Genomic DNA, 16,954 nt, shown 5'->3' on the forward strand with positions numbered 1-16,954 from the left:
TTTTACCCTTTAAAAACTATTAATGGGTAAAAACAAATAGGTCTGCAAAACAGAACTTGATGATGCAATGATAATTTGGCAACCTTTAGCTTTGACCTGGCAGCCTGTAGACCAATCAAATTATTTGTATTTGACTGCACCTCCATAATATGACCTTGAAACCACAAAAGGTTGAACTTCCGGTTTACGTTTTAGAAAATCAACACAGGTTTCTTTGCTCTGTTTATATGCACGTGTTTGTTAATTTTAAGGTAGGTGTAAATTGGAGCTTTTTAATAATTTAGTTAATTACATTTAGGCTCTTTGTTTAAAGATCTGTGTCTTATCATTCATAGAAAAGCACTTGATAACACATGGTGTACCGACCCGTATGCAAGCTGAAGCTAGCAAGCAATACCAGAAATAAAAATAACCAATTTTTTGCATAATATAAATATGAGTGTTAAAGTTTGTAGATACCGGTATCTAAATTATTTTTATATATCTAATAAAAAGAATTTGGTCTAGGTTGACATTTTCCAATATTGCAAAGAACAGAGGGTAAGATGATGTCAAACTCAAGATTTCAGTTACGGACTCATTTTTTGACCATTATTATTTATACATTTATTTAGGTAAAGAGCTGACAGTTCTAGCTATAATATAGTTAAAAAATAGATAATGAAAAGGGAATATATTGAACATTTCAGTCAAATTACTTACAATAAGAAACAAAGTATTGGTTATCCATTTTTTACTAATTAAATTAATCCTTTGAAAATCAAATCATCCAATGATCTAGGGAGTTGATTATGAGCTTGACATGTGCATAAATGTCTATTTGAATTAATTTAATGATTTACATAACTTTTGAGGCCAAACGAAAGATCGGCAATGGGCAGGTTTAGCTCTTACATAATTTATCTTTAGCAAATAGCCACAGTCTGTAATAAATACTGGGCTAATCCAATATAAATATTTAAACATACCTTCTAGAATTAAAAACAAGATGCTTAAAGTTTCTCATACATGTCATGAAATGTATATGTAGAAATCTAATTTTTCAATTGGTATACTGTCCCAAATTCGCACCGAGACATATTTGTCAGGGGTGGTACATGTAGTGTCTGTTGTTGGGATAGATGCATATAAAAGAACCCATGAGATTTGGAGGAAAAGTAGGTGACAACACTGCTGTCTGGGCAAAGATCACCAACCTCAATAATGTAACCATGACATGGCATAGATGAAAAATCACAATATTATGTTGTCCAAATACCTAACCAAACTACATCACATATTGTTTCTGCGATTAAAGAAATCAATCAAAATAAAACAGTCTAATTGGATGGATATAGAAAGTATTATCTTAAAAAAACCAACAATAATCATCCGATCTTTTTAAATTTACTTTTTATTCTTATACTTGGTTATTGACAATACCTACAAACGATCACTGCTGTGAACTTACATTCCTTGATGTTGGGGGGGGTAGTGGTTTTAACATGTGCGTGCGTGTGTACCCAGCAGGTCTGTCATTGAGTCAGGTGGCATGGTTTCAATTCCCTGCTTCTATGTGACAAAGAGTAGGGCCGTCTGTCCAGCCTCCTGGGTTTTCTCCAGGTCCTCCGGTTTCCTCTCTCCTTGGAGGGGTATTTCTTTAGTGCTTTGCTAATTTTCCCTCGCATCTTTCTAGTAGTATCTGGTTACAGTTAGGTAGGAGGGGTCAGGGGTTATTGTAGAACGCAAGGATTAGATAGTGTGAGGATCCTAACAACATTGACATTACAGATCAAATTTGCCTGCTGCTCTAAATTTAATGAACTTTTGATTACATATAATTTTGAATATGTATATGTTTCATTTTTAATCTAAGACTGCATACTGTACGTTTAATTGAATGGTAAAATCGTAACTGGCAGTGAGCTTTTACTTTTCAGTCAATAAGAGACCAACATAAAATTGATTAACGTACATGTATTTAGAATGTTGGCAACCTTAACTGACAGTTAGTCAATTTCCTTTCTTGAGTTTATTAATCCCTCGCACGGCTCGCACTCTCTTCTCCCATCTTCTCCTCAATAGATCAATAAAAGGATAGAACAGATACTTCTATTTAAAGATGTCTGGTTAAAACCAGAGAAAATTTAGCTTTTGTTTTTATACAGTTCTAATGATGAAAATGTATTCTAGTGATGATCGTCATTTTTTGCGAGAATCTAAGAGGATTCTCAAATATGGAATCTGCGCGAATCCTCCGAATCTTCATTAATAATACTGTCTAAAAAACAAAATTGTGTTTATTGTGTTAATCTAAAACACCAAAATACAACAACAATGATAACAAGAGCATCGCTAACACTGCAATGTACGTCCACATTCCTGCTTTGATTGATATGGTACTTTTTAAAATGAAATATGAAATGGCTGTAATATGACAAGAGGCAAAGAAGGCTAGGCATTGGGTTTGTTTTGCCAAATTTACAGAGAAAATATTAACAAAATAAATGGTTGCTGTCTTTACGGTATAAGGAATAAATATGCAAAGTTCCAAGATGATCCATTCGGAATTGCAGCCTGTAGACAATAAATACAAAAATTGGGCGTGGCTCGGCCCCTGGGGATTGAATATGGAACAATATAAATAGGTACCACCCTGTTATTTAAATGATTGATATGATGAATTTGAACAAAATCTGTAAATTATTGCAACCTGTAGAGTATTTACCGATAAAAACTAACAAAAAAGTGGGTGTGGTACCACACGCCTGGGGGTCGGGATATTCACCAAAATAAATAACAGTATAAGGAATAAATATGCCAAGTTCCAAGATGATGAATTTAGAATTCTAGCCTGTAGACAAAAAACACAAAAATTGGGCGTGGCTCTGCCCCTGGGGGTTGGACAAGGACCAATATATATATATAGGTTCAACCCTATGCTGGATCATTCCAAACTGGATCCAAATCTGTTAATAATTGCAACCTGTACATCATTTACAGACAAAATATCAACAAAAAGTGGGTGTGGCATCGCTGAAAGAGCAGGGAGCGGGGGGCGTGCACCAACATCAATAGTTTCCGTCCTTAGGATAAGGAATAAGTATACCAAGTTCCAAGATAATCCATTCAGAATTGTGGCCTTTGAGTGTGAGTCGGGGAAGCCTTCATAACTCCTCAACAGTTTCACCTATATGGATATATATGTAATATAGCTCAAAAAGGTGATCAAATTTCCTAAAATGGCCAATTTGTCAGATAATAGTCATTTCATTGTTTGTAATGACATTTACTATCCAATTGAAAGGGTGCTCAGTGTTGCTGAACTTATAATTAAAGATACATTACATGTATGTAAGATTTAGATAAAGAGCTAGCCATTCTTGCTACAATAGTTCAAAAATAGATAATGTAAAATGAATAATTTGAAAATTTCATTCAAATTTCTCTATTGGGAGCGAAGATATTACCCTTTGAAGGTTTGACAAGACGTGTGCAATAATTTCGACCACCGTACTAGTTGTTTGAAGCTAAGTCTCGCCTCTCCATTTTTAGATTAAATCAAAATATGGCTGAACCATTCTAATCTATATAATATCGGAGAAATCTGATGCCATCAAGAGTTGATTATGGTCTGGATCAGTTAATTAATGTCTAATTAATAATTTAGAAAACATTTCAGGCCTAAAGAAAGACCTGCAATAGGCAGATTTAGCTCTTGCATGATGTATGTTTAATCTAAACGAAAAGTTTGAAAAATCCAAGATGGCGAAAATTCAAAATGGCGGCCAGAATTTCCGTAAAATGAATGATTTTTTAGAAAATCGCCAATTTTCTGTTTTATATAGCTTATAATATCTCTTTTATAAGGTTTTCAGAGTCACTGAACTTGAATAAAAACTCAAAAATGAATGCTGAAATAGATGTTAATGCTAAAAATGACACATCTTATCCGACCCTCCCCCCCCCACCCAATAAACAATACAATGGGACATATGGAATTGATTATACCGGATCATTTTAATTTCATCTCCTATGACTTTGCACCATTTTTAGCCGTATTGAGAATTATTTATGATATATCCAGTTGTTAAGAATTTAAGTTCTCTTATTCGTTCAGAAATGGTAATGTTGTCCGTTTTTACATTAAAGACTTTATGCCCGGCAACTCTTGTTGTATATTCTAGTAGGCCTGCAGTCAAAATTTTTAGCTTGCTTAGAAACACAGTTCCGCTACAAGGTCCTCCCTACTAAACAAACTATACATTTTTGGAAAGCGTATGTAACACCAGGAACACAAATCCAAGCAAAATGTTTTAAGGCCAGATGAAAATTGTGATAATTGTCAAGTAAATGCTATATTTATACTGACAATTGTGAAGTTGACATAAAATTACACATATGAAACCTAGGATAAGACAGGCTTATATTTCCTCCGTGAGGTGAACAACAGGGTTCTCTCCAACCAGGCTCGAAATTTCTTTTGAAAAAACTGACTGTAAATGGTGCTTTATAGAGTATGTCCTAGTGTTTTTAGCTTATGCATATATCTTAATAATTCATCAAAAAGGACTAAATTCATGACTATGCAAGAACATTAACTAGATTAGGGACCCCCGAAACTACCATACTCCTTTTGAGTGTCCATCCCTGAAAAGGGAGGCAAAAGGTATGATGTTAAAACGTGTTTCTAATTCCTGCATTACTTAAATACTTAAATTATCAGTAAAAATGTGCCCTATAAACTGATAATTTGTATATTATTGTACAGTTATATAAAAAAAAATGTTTCCTTTTTATCCAATGAACAATTTATTGTTAGGTCGTGAAGAAAGATATGCTGCTTAAACGTGTTGCAAATTTCCGAATTACATGGTAGACTTTAACTTATCATATAAACAATTGTTATTTATTTTACAAGTATAAAAAATGTTTCCGTTTTATCGAATGAACAATTTATTGTTAATTCGCGTTGTAAGATATGATGTTAAACATGTTACAAATTAACAACTGTTATATATAAACAATTGTTATTTATTTTACAAGTATAAAAATGTTTCCGTTTTATCGAATGAACAATTTATTGTTTATTCGCGTAGAAAGATATGATGTTAAACATGTTACAAATTAACAACTGTTATATATAAACAATTGGTATTTATTTTACAAGTATAAAAATGTTTCCGTTTTATCGAATGAACAATTTATTGTTAATTCGCGTAGAAAGATATGATGTTAAACAGGTTACAAATTAACAACTGGTATAATAGTCAAGTATTTTACAGCTACAAGAAAGTTTACGTTTAATCAAAAATTCCAATAAACAATTTATTTTTATTGGAAGTTTTTTAAGTTGAAGGGAGAGTCCTACAGGTGGTAGACCATATTAAGTGCTGTTTAAATGTGTATTTTCATAAACTTTGTATGCAGATAGATTATTATACTGAAGGTCCGTCTGGACAGAAAATAAGGTTGCAACGATACAGAAAGAAAATATTGCGATATCTCCTGATATTGGTTAAACAAATTATCGCGATATCATGGATTATCGTCTGGAGTAAATTAGAATTATCGTGCTTTAAAAATTCAAGATTGTGATAATTACTGATATAAAATTGATATAACTCGAGGGGTATAAATGGATTAATATATTTTTTCATAGAACTGTATTTAGTTCTATGATCTAGTGTAACCATTTGGTATTTAGCATTGTATGCGAGATGCACTGATGAAGTGTGACGTATATACATGTGTATATGGTGGGGTAAGATTATTCCTGTAGGTACATGTATGCTGGGGGTCAGGCATGCACCAGAAACAATAGGGATCATCCTTTCATTGTTTAATTTTAGGAATCACTGGTACCAAAATGGCTATGACTTTACCTCAAGTGAACATAGATGAACCTCGATATGATCAGAGTACATACTCAGGACGAGCTAAACATTTCTTCATTACAACAAATCCTCTTAATCTCTTCTCATCGACAACACAACTAGAACAAGCTAAAGAAATTGTAGAAAATTACAGGTAATGTGGGAGAGAAGTTTTTGTAGACGTTTTAACAATTTCTAAATTCTATCAATGCCTTGATTAGCCAGATGGTAGGGTTTATGGAAAATATTTTAAATTGGCTGACATTGAATTTTTTTTATTTAATTTCTTGCATAAGATTAAAATTTGGTGCATTGCAGAACAAAGCGAGATATTATCATATGCCATGCTTGATTTCTTGAATTGGAGGCTGCAATTTTAATCTACATTTGGTTTCATATCCCACAACCCCCTATGAATGCACCACTCTAAATATTGCTACACAGATTGATATGAATTTAATCAGATGTCAATATAAATCTTTGGAGGTGATCAGGGATGGAGCAAACTTTTATTGGATATTTGTTATGACAATGAACATCAGAATGAATATTTTAATTTGTAGAAGTGGGAAAATCGGGTTTTTTGGGTTTTTTTTAAGATAAGCTTTCATTTTGTATGCATGACCATTTATTTTCTTTTTATCTAAAGATTGTTCAATCATTTATTTGTATAATTGTAGAAAAGGTCTTCCATTACCTGGTTTGACAATTGATGATGTATGGAAAGCAAAAAATCTCTATGATTCAGCCTACCATCCTGATACAAAAGAGAGAATGTTTATACTAGGTCGCATGTCCGCACAAGTTCCTTGTAACATGACGATAACAGGCTGCATGATGACATTTTATCAGTAAGTTGAATTTATTCTATTTCTTCTATGTCTTGAGTGGAAAATTCTAACAAAAGTTCTGAATTTGAACAGAGTGATCTCCCTTGCCATAGGTTTAGAATGTTTTATGCAGAGATCCCAGAAGGCAATTTATTCTCTTACTAATTATTTTTTTTCCCTATTATTATGTATCTTTAAAACCTGCTCCATGTTTTCAGGACAACTCCAGCAGTATTATTTTGGCAGTGGATTAACCAGTCTTTCAATGCTGTAGTTAATTATACAAATCGTAGTGGTGATTCACCTATACCATTAAAGTAAGAATATTTTATGTAAACAAATCGAGCACATGTAATGTAATCAATTTAACTATATTTTAGCATAGACTAAGCTGTGAAAAATTGGATATTATCCTTAAAAGCAAATGAAAATCAGTGACTTAAGCTCACATCGGCTGGGCTGAGTTTGTCTTATCCTATTTTATTTAATGTATTCTGGTGAGAGATCCATGGCAATGCTAGGAAAGTAAATATTCTCTGTGTTTATAAATAAAGGTTTTAATATATTTTATTCTTTTTCACCTTCACCCAGACAGTTAGGTTTATCATATGTATTAGCTACAGGAGGAGCAGTTACAACAGCTTTAACTCTTAATTCTATGGTCAAAGTAAGTTGAATCAAATGTGAAGATTTTACTGAAATGGGGTTTAACATCCACTCAATAAAAACTGTTATTTTGAGACTAAGATATGGTATATCTTTATTTCAATAATTTGCTTGCATGTAGCTTAGGGATCTGTAGCAGTGGGAAACCCAGAGAAAACCCACAAGGTTAGGCAGGTGACCTTACTCTTTGTCATGTCCAAGGCTGGAATCAAAACCATAAAAACGTGACTTGGTGACAGACCTTATGATCTAAAGTGGATGACTTAAGTAGACAACATGGTCACCCAATCCTTCTTTGCTAGAATGCATTATTTGGACATTGGTAATGGTTGTGTTCGTTAAAATAAAACAGCCCAGTTTTTCATTTAGCATGTTTGAGTTAGATTGTGTGTAGAATTAGTTCAACCAATCCATTGCTTAGGTATACAGACACTTTAAGGTCAATTTACGATTCATACAAATTTTTCCAAACATCAGTAGAGTTTACTTTGTATTTTGTAGAGGTTTCCACCTATAATAGGACGGTTTGTGCCATTTGCCGCTGTAGCTGCTGCAAACTGTATCAACATTCCTTGTATGAGAAGTCGGTAAGTTTCATATCTTTTAATGACTTTAACTTTATTAAATGGAATGGGTTTTAAAGTCTTATGAAAACAATTTTGAGATGGATATATTGTACACAGGTGGACCTTTGTTTTTCTTATACTGGTATATACTTGAATATACTGGTAGATATTGAATATGTTTAATGACTTGTTCTTGTTTCAGTGAAATATGAAAACAGCAGGGTGTATTTGACGTTATTTGTTTTTTTGTTTCAGTGAAATATTAAATGGTATTCCAGTTTTTGATGAAGATGGTACACGTTTAGGAGAATCCAAGAAGGCAGCGAATTCAGCCATTTCTCAAGTTGTGATATCTAGAATATTTATGGCTACCCCCGGAATGTGTAAGTTATAAAATCACCGTTTACCCATTCATTCACTCATGTTTGGTTGTTTTGCTAAATACCAGAAACTCAGTCCTTGAAATGAATAAAAGTCAAAAGAGTAGAAAAACAATGCCAAAAATTAGAAACAAGTTCTGGGAGGGTTATGCATCTTCTTCTATTAATTAATTATATGAATGAGCTTCAAGGAATTATAGTCTATATGATATTTGTCACAAAGTTGGACAATATTGAAATTGTCTGCTAAAAGTACATAAGAACCACTAAGTACCATGTAGTAATTATTTTTACCAGTTAAGGAAAGTGATGAAACAAGGTGAGCTATTTGATCAACAAATAAATATATATTTTTACAATTTTCAGTGATTCCACCATTTATAATGAATTATTTGGAAAAGAAGCACTTTTTAAAGGTGAGTGGACTCCACTAACTGCCATTTTATATACATGTATGACAGAAGATGTTTTTTATACTGCTGTTGGTAACTGAAACCTATGTATGGTGGTCCGTGTGTAAAAATATATTTATTAAGTGTCCCAACCGGTGTCTCTTAACCAGGAACCCCCATATTCTTGAATACTGATTAGTCATAAATAGATTTTAAATCTGAAGGAGTAAACAACACTTAAACACTGACAAAAGAAAAGAACAAAATAAAAAAAACGTCCCTCCTACATCAGATCGTCTGAGAAGAAGAATATTTTCTTGGAATAGCCTTTGATGTTTTATATTTATATTATTATAGACTCGTCCATGGTTAAATGCTCCTATACAAGTTGGAATTATTGGAGTCTTGTAAGTAATATTATTCTTATATGAGTTCTTTACATTTTGACCAGTACCTACTTAATATATGAATTATATATAGTTTGACCATTACCTACGTATATGACTTATATACAGTTTGACCATTACCTACATATATGTAGAAAAAAAAGAAAGGAGAGGGATGTGATGATAACATGGTCTATATACGTCCACATGGTAATGCAATTGTAAATTGCTGTCGCCCCTGTACTTACGTACGACCGTACGTGGGGGGTTGGATGGCTGAATGGTTAGTGTGCGCACACTGTATCATAAAGTCTGTCATTGAGTCGACTGGCGTGGTTTCGAATCCCCGGTTGTACGTGACAAGGATTAGGGTCGCCTGTCCAACCTCGTGGGTTTTCTCCAGGTCCTCCAGTTTCCTCCCACTGCTAAAGACCCCTACGCGCAAGCGAATTATGTAAATAAAATTAAACTATATGTTAGTCCCGAAATGACCTAGTTTGTGTCGAGTGGACGTTAAACCCCATTTCTCTCTCGCACGTCCGTACGTCCACGAGGTACGTCCGTACGTCCACAAGGTACGTCCGTACATCCTTAATTCTTGTGAACACTCTACAGGCAGCATTTATCATCTGATTGTTTTGAAATTATATTCTTTATATTAGTTAGATGAAGAATCCTATTTAATTTCAATAATTTCTGTTAATTACTTCTGGAGTGTGGCCCTAGTTTCACTTTGTTGAACTTTGTGAACGCTCTAACAAGAAAAGTTATCATTCGATCTGTATGAAATTTAAAGGCATGATTTAAATTAGTGAAACAAAGAAGCCTATTGATTTTCAGCAAGTTTCTTTAATTACTTCTAGATTTATGGTTCTTGTTTCACTTTGTTGAACCTTGTAAACACTCGAACGACAAAAGTTATCATCCGATCTGTATTAGATTTATATGCATCATTTAGATTAGTGAAACATTGAAGCTGATTGAATTTCGACAATTTCTAAAGTTATGGCCCTTGTTTGACTTTGTTGGACCTTATGAAAACTCAAACGAAGAAAGTGATCATCCGATCTGTATGAAATTTATATGTATAATTTGAATGAGTTAAATCATAAATGAAAAAGCCTTTTAAATTTCAGCAATTTCTGTCAATTACTTCTAGAGCTATGACCCTTGTTTTACTTTCTTGAACCTTGTGAATGTTCGAACGACAAAAGTTATCATCCGACCTGTATGAAATTTATATGCATTATTTAAACTAGTAAAACGAAAAAGCTTGTCAAATTTTTGTAAATTATTTCTAGAGTTAAGGCCCTTGTTGCAGATTGTAGAACATTGTGAACCCTCAAATTACAAAAATTATAATCCGATCTGTATGAAATTGTCATGTAAATGCCCCCAATTACCTACAAAAGAATAAATATGCGACCACTCAGATGATTTAGCTGCTGTGGGTGTATGTTTCGTTGCCTGGCAACCTATCTTTATTTGTCTTGTTAAATAAGGGGGTGAAATTGAGTGTTGCATAAAATTAAAACAAAGCAATGGCAAAAGCAACATAAATTAGTCTGGTTTCAAAGAATCAACAAACTCTAAAGAGACTGTAAACAAGCATTTTATCGATAATTCAATAAAAAAATATAAATATATTTGTTTCAGTTTGGTATTTGCTACACCATTGTGTTGTGCTCTGTTTCCACAGAAAAGGTTTGTATTATTATTATTATTATTTTATATTATTATTACACTGTATAACCCTCATTTGTTGTTGTTCTTAGTGCTTAACGTGCTTCCACGGAAGGTGATATCGCAAACAAGTTGCCTTATTTTCATTATCTTAGCGAACGCACAGGGGTCTTTCCTGTGGGAGGAAACCGGAATACCCAGAGTAAACCCAGGAGGTTAAGGAGGCATCCCTATCACCAAGCCACATACGCTCAAACAAGGGATCGAAACCACAACTGGAAGCCAGAGGTGACATGCCAGCTAGACCACTAGGCTACTTTTGCCAGGCAAATGACAAGATAGCTTGAATAATGACCAATTGTGAAATCTACCTGCCTGTCAACTTGCCAAAACTTTAAAATTTACCTTAATTACACTTAAATAATCATTATATTTGATTTTAACAAAGAAAATAATTGTAATTAAAGATACATTATGCAAGAGCTAAATCTGCCTATTGCAGGTCTTTCTCAACTCTTGATGTCATCGCTAGTCTAGGATATTTACTGGATTTTAATCTGATCTGCTGCTCAACACGCATTGATGACTAAATCAAAAAATGGATTATTGAGACTATGTTTTTTATCGTACCAACTTTAGTAATGATGATCGAGGCTAGGCCTAAAATTCAGTCGCTAAATTCTCTGTTCAGAGTGGATCAATTTGACTGAAATTTTCAGCAAATTCCCTTTATATTATCTAGTTTTTAACTATTATAGTGAGAACTGCCAGCTCTTTATCTAATCTCCCATAATGTATCTTTAACTTTCAATAATATATTTTAATCATTCTTATATCTCTGGAATTCCTACCAAGTAATATCTAGTAATAGTGAAAAACATTTTGTCTTTAATAGACAAATTATCATGCCGTATGTTACGATGTAGAGGAACTGCCAGTCACTGTAACTAAACAGAACAGCTGTAGCCTACCAGCATACTGTAATAATCTTAGTGAAATGAAATGGGGTTTAACGTCCTACTGTTCTGCTCCTATGCTGGGCTAATGAAGACGGGCATACGCCATACAGTGTGCTATGAGGGAAATTTTGCCTGGGCAGCGGCACTATCGCCTATTCTTATATCGAATTCCAACTGCCAAGGGATCTTTTACGTGCATTCCAATGTATACACGGGACCTCGGTTTTCCGTCTCATCCGAAGGACTAGACAGCTGTCCTTGTCAGGCCCTCCGTCCTGCATCACTGACAAGGGGAAACCACGCCGGAAAATCTGGATGAACTTTCTCAGCCAATGCAGGGATCGAACACCTGACCTCCAGACTAGCGAGCCAGCCCTACCTACTTAGCCACGTGATCCCCGTAATAATCTTAGACCCAACAAACTACATATTGTGTATTCACACTGTGAGCTATTATAGCACATCCTGCTGGTCTATTTATTAACAAGGGATGACACACACAGCGTAATCTAATAATTTGTACATTAACGCCAAATAATTACGGCATATTTGAAACTATTTATTATAATACTTGAATACAATATAAAAAATCTACAATGACTGGAGTTCAGCTTTAAATTACTTTAAAAAAGCAAAATATTGAACAGCATTTTTTAAAATAAATGATTTTATTTCTTAAATACAAGAAACAATTAAAAGAAATAAGCATTCTACGGAATAGGTTTGCATGTGGGAATGTCTTAACCATAACTTGTACAAAAGGAATCCCCATCACACTGTGTATCGTTATGTTCATCAAAAATATAGTATTGTTAGTCTCAAAAACTTCTTGTAGTGTTATAAAATATGATTTTCATTTTACACCTAAAGTAGTCATCCCTACACTCTCTGATTCATTGGCTAATGGTATTTTATCGAACACATCACTTATTTTGTTTAAAAATAATATTAGAATCCCCATGATCTAAAACAATCTCCTAATTTCATTAGTTCCTCGTTGGAATTGACATTTTTATGACACTTGGCATGAATCCACAAAATAATTAGTGTATCTGTTTTACATATCGAACAATCTTCACTAGCACCGGTAGAATATATTCCATATCGACCATCTGCAATTACTACTTTAAAATGTTTTTCTTGAATGGTTATCCCTTTTTCGTAAGCAATTTCAGGGTTCTCTGTTTTGGCAAGAATGTCCTTAAAGTTCCTTTCTGTGATGGAAAACTCTTCACTACATGTTAACACAGCATCATTGTCTATTTGATAAATGGCCGCACCAAGTCCTTGTTTTAAATCTTTCATGAATTTAATTCTAAATTGTTTCCACACTGATAAAATATATTTCGTCCTTTCTTCTTCTGTATCAAATGTAGGTCCCTTATCCTTGTTGGAATTATTCTGGTTTGAGGAACTATAAATATCAGCATCACTGTGAGTTTGTGGCTTTGTGGTCATGGTCTACGTTTCAGTTTTCAAACCCTTTGTCTAGAAATTAACTAAGTCGAAAAATTAACTAAGTCGAAATTTTTGAAGTTTGTGTAAGTAGGCCAAAATTTTCTGTCACACCAGACAATATTGTCTGGTTTGTGTCTACGGATAAGCAACCCATAAAGATATTAAAGAGTTGTAAATAATTTAAAATATTCACTAGACATTTAACCATTGTATAAAAAAGAAGTCAATATTCTATTATGTCGTTTAGATATTGTGTTTGTAGATAATGTATTCTATTACTAAATCTCACTCAATCCTTAATCTGTTTTTATTGTGTGCATAAGAAAGGAAGAGTTTATTGTGAATATGTAATTCATTGACCAATTCCTTTTAATGCATTTGTGTCCTATAAATAGAAATACATGCTAATAGTTTTTTAATTTCTTTTTGATCCTTTCAATAATTGAGTTGTTACACCCTAACAACTAGTCAACTACACTGTTTATGTAACAACCATTACAAATAATTTATATACAATGGACATAATAGAATGTTGGAGAGAAATTATGAAAGACCTATTTTTATCTGTAAAGGCTGTGGATGAGAGTTATGAGTATTGACTCTTAGTCTTAAACAGGGCTCACACTTCAATCCTTTGCTAGTCAGACATTTTTATGTCAGTTAAAGTTCTAATATTCAAATCTGAAAGACCATTTATTACAAAATAAAACAATAAAAACAGAATAGTTGCATGCTGGGCATTTATGGGTAGATTTAGATTTTTTCGTTTAGACATTTTAAAATTTGGTCAGACATTAACTGGAAACAATAGACGATTATATTCCCTTTTTTTTCAAATTCATGTTGGTTTATTTTTGTGAAAGACATGTTCCCTTATGAGTCAGGATGCAAATTTCTTGCCTGAATTGCTCAAAATTTAAATTGTATGGGTACTTGAATGTAGATTTTGAATGAAAATAGCTTACATTTGTCTGAAATTACTCAAGTTTAGCAAGAGAGAATATTGTATTGTTCATGGAGAACCCCTTGAATTGTGTAGTTAAATACTTACATATGTATGGTGGCTGTTAGCGGCCATTCAAATGAATCTAAATCGTCGCCTTGTGAAGAAGGCAACAAGTCGACAGAATTGACCCAACAAGTCGACGAAATGAAGGTGACGATTGTCGGGTTATTTTGTCGTGTCGGTGGGTTGATTTTGTCTACTTGTCACCTTCGACTTATTCACAACCTGACAAGTCGACAAAATACAATTATTTCAACTTGTCGTGCGGCGACTTGTCGCCCAGAAGTCAAACTCGAGCTTGCGCATTTGCTGATTGGATAACTTGCATGCGCACAGATTAACTTCCGAGGCGACATGTCGCCGCACGACAAGTGGAAATAATTGTATTTTATCGACTTGTCGCCTTGTCGGGTTGTGAATAAGTCGAAGGTGACAAGTTGACAGAATTGACCCGACAAGTTGACGAAATGAAGGCGCCGAACGTCGGGTTATTTTGTCGTGTTGATTTCGTCGACTTGTCGGGTTGTGAATAAGTCGAAGGCGACAAGTCAACAGAATTGACCCGAAAAGTCGACGAAATGAAGGCGACGATCGTCGGGTTATTTTGTTGTGTCGGCGGGTTGATTAACTTCCGAGGCGACATGTCGCCGCACGACAAGTGGAAATAATTGTATTTTATCGACTTGTCGCCTTGTCGGGTTGTGAATAAGTCGAAGGTGACAAGTTGACAGAATTGACCCGACAAGTCGACGAAATGAAGGCGCCGAACGTCAGGTTATTTTGTCGTGTTGATTTCGTCGGGTTGTGAATAAGTCGAAGGCGACAAGTCAACAGAATTGACCCGAAAAGTCGACGAAATGAAGGCGACGATCGTCGGGTTATTTTGTTGTGTCGGCGGGTTGATTTTGTCGACTTGTCGCCTTCGACTTATTCACAACCCGACAAGTCGATGAAATACAATTATTTCGACTTGTCGTGCGGTGACTTGTCGCCTCGAAAGTTAATCTGTGCGCATGCAAGTTATCCAATCAGCAAATGCGCAAGCTCGCGTTTGACTTAAGAGGCGACAAGTAGCCGCACGACAAGTCGAAATAATTGTATTTCGTCGACTTGTTGCCTTGTCGGGTTGTGAATAAGTCGAAGGCGACAAGTCGACAACATCATTCCGCCGTCACGACAAAATAACCCGACGATCGTCGCCTTCATTTCGTTGACTTGTCGGGTCAATTCTGTCAACTTGTCGCTTTCTTCACAAGGCGACGATTTAGATTCATTTGAATGGCCGCTAACAGCCACCATACATATGAGTTATGATAGAAAATTATTATGATTTAAAGTAATAAAAACCTTTAACCACAGGAATAATTTTCTCTTGTTTTTTTTTCATATTTTTCAGTTCTATAGCCACATCTAGTTTAGAACCAGAAATCCAAGAAAAAATTAAAAGTTTACCCAATCCTCCGACTAGAGTTTATTTTAATAAAGGTTTATAATGAATGAATTAATTAAATAGATGTATCTTACTAGCAACACATTGATGTTTTATATGGCATTTATTTTAATCTTTATTATTCATTATTTGCAGTACTCGTTTAAAGGATGCCATTTTTAATTCTTAATAATTATTAGTATTAGTGGTACCCTCAATCTCAACTAAGAAAATAAAATGTGATTCATTCTCAATAATATCAGTGGTTAAATAGTTACTAACTGGTGCTAAAATCAGGAGCTAACTAGTTCAGGTTAGTGTTAAAAACCTCTTGCTGTCTGAAACATTGTACATTTACGTAGAGCATGGTGATACATTACCATGTCACTTTGGAATTAGAATGTCTTTTAGAATCAATGCTACTCTATTTTACATCAAGAGCATTCATAAAATTCTGTGAAATAAACACTCAAAATATATGTATGATTTGTAAATTCAATAAAATATATACCTCAGAGATTGATTGCTTGGCAGATTTGCCAAATCAATTCAAATCGCAAAATATTTTTTACTAACCATATAATTATGTTTTAAAGTGGGTTACATTTCTAATCTCAAGCTAATTCATCATGGTCATTTCATCTGTGACACACAATCTGGACTGTTGTATTGTAGGCTTGAAAATTGAGCTCTCTTAATCAGAAGTTAAAAGAAGTGTATTTGATCACGGATTCAGTGATTTACTGAACTTAATTTATTTTGGTATTCATAGAAAAGGAAAATTAGATGAATTTATAAAATGCACAAATAAAAAATCTCAGAGAAATTTTATTTATTAAAACTCTGGTTTGAATAGAGAAAAGAAATGAAATGGGGCTTAACAGCCTACTTTTCTGCACCATCTGGGCTAATGGAAAGGGGTTTGAATAAAGAGACAGTTGGATGGTGAGTTGGTGTTGGTAGGGAAGGGGATAGGCCACTTATGATTGAAATAAATGCTGCCTGGTGCAGTATTGTTGTTAAATGTTTATATGTATACATGTTAATGATTTTCCTCTTTCATAGGAAGTACATTAAAACATAATGTCAATCTGATGACAATACCTTGCATGATTCTAAAAGAATTTGATTGATAATGTATTTATTTTGATTATGATTTATTGATAAACTAATAATGTGATAATGGAATATGAAATTCATGTTTTGATGTTTGATTATAATAATCTATAAAATACAAAATATTTTGCATACATGTACATAAAGCCTCTGATCTTCCTTTGCATTAAAGGTGCATTATGGGAGATTAGATAAAGAGTTGACAGTTCTCGCTATAATAGTTAAAGA

At 33.9% G+C, this 16,954-nt stretch overlaps 1 protein-coding gene across 1 annotated transcript; it reads left to right on the forward strand.

The window, feature by feature from the left end:
- Window positions 1–149: 149 nt before the first annotated feature.
- On the forward strand, window positions 150–15,793 carry LOC126815275 (sideroflexin-1). The gene is made up of 10 exons (XM_056100027.1): window positions 150–251; window positions 5,832–6,009; window positions 6,536–6,706; window positions 6,904–7,002; window positions 7,277–7,352; window positions 7,853–7,938; window positions 8,664–8,713; window positions 9,047–9,096; window positions 10,732–10,779; window positions 15,767–15,793. Exons 2-10 carry the CDS (start codon window positions 5,849–5,851, stop codon window positions 15,791–15,793), a joined length of 768 nt encoding a protein of 255 aa, XP_055956002.1. The 5' UTR covers window positions 150–251; window positions 5,832–5,848.
- Window positions 15,794–16,954: the final 1,161 nt, after the last annotated feature.

Source organism: Patella vulgata, chromosome 3 (genome assembly GCF_932274485.2).
Source record: "Patella vulgata chromosome 3, xgPatVulg1.2, whole genome shotgun sequence".
Classification (NCBI taxonomy): domain Eukaryota; kingdom Metazoa; phylum Mollusca; class Gastropoda; family Patellidae; genus Patella; species Patella vulgata.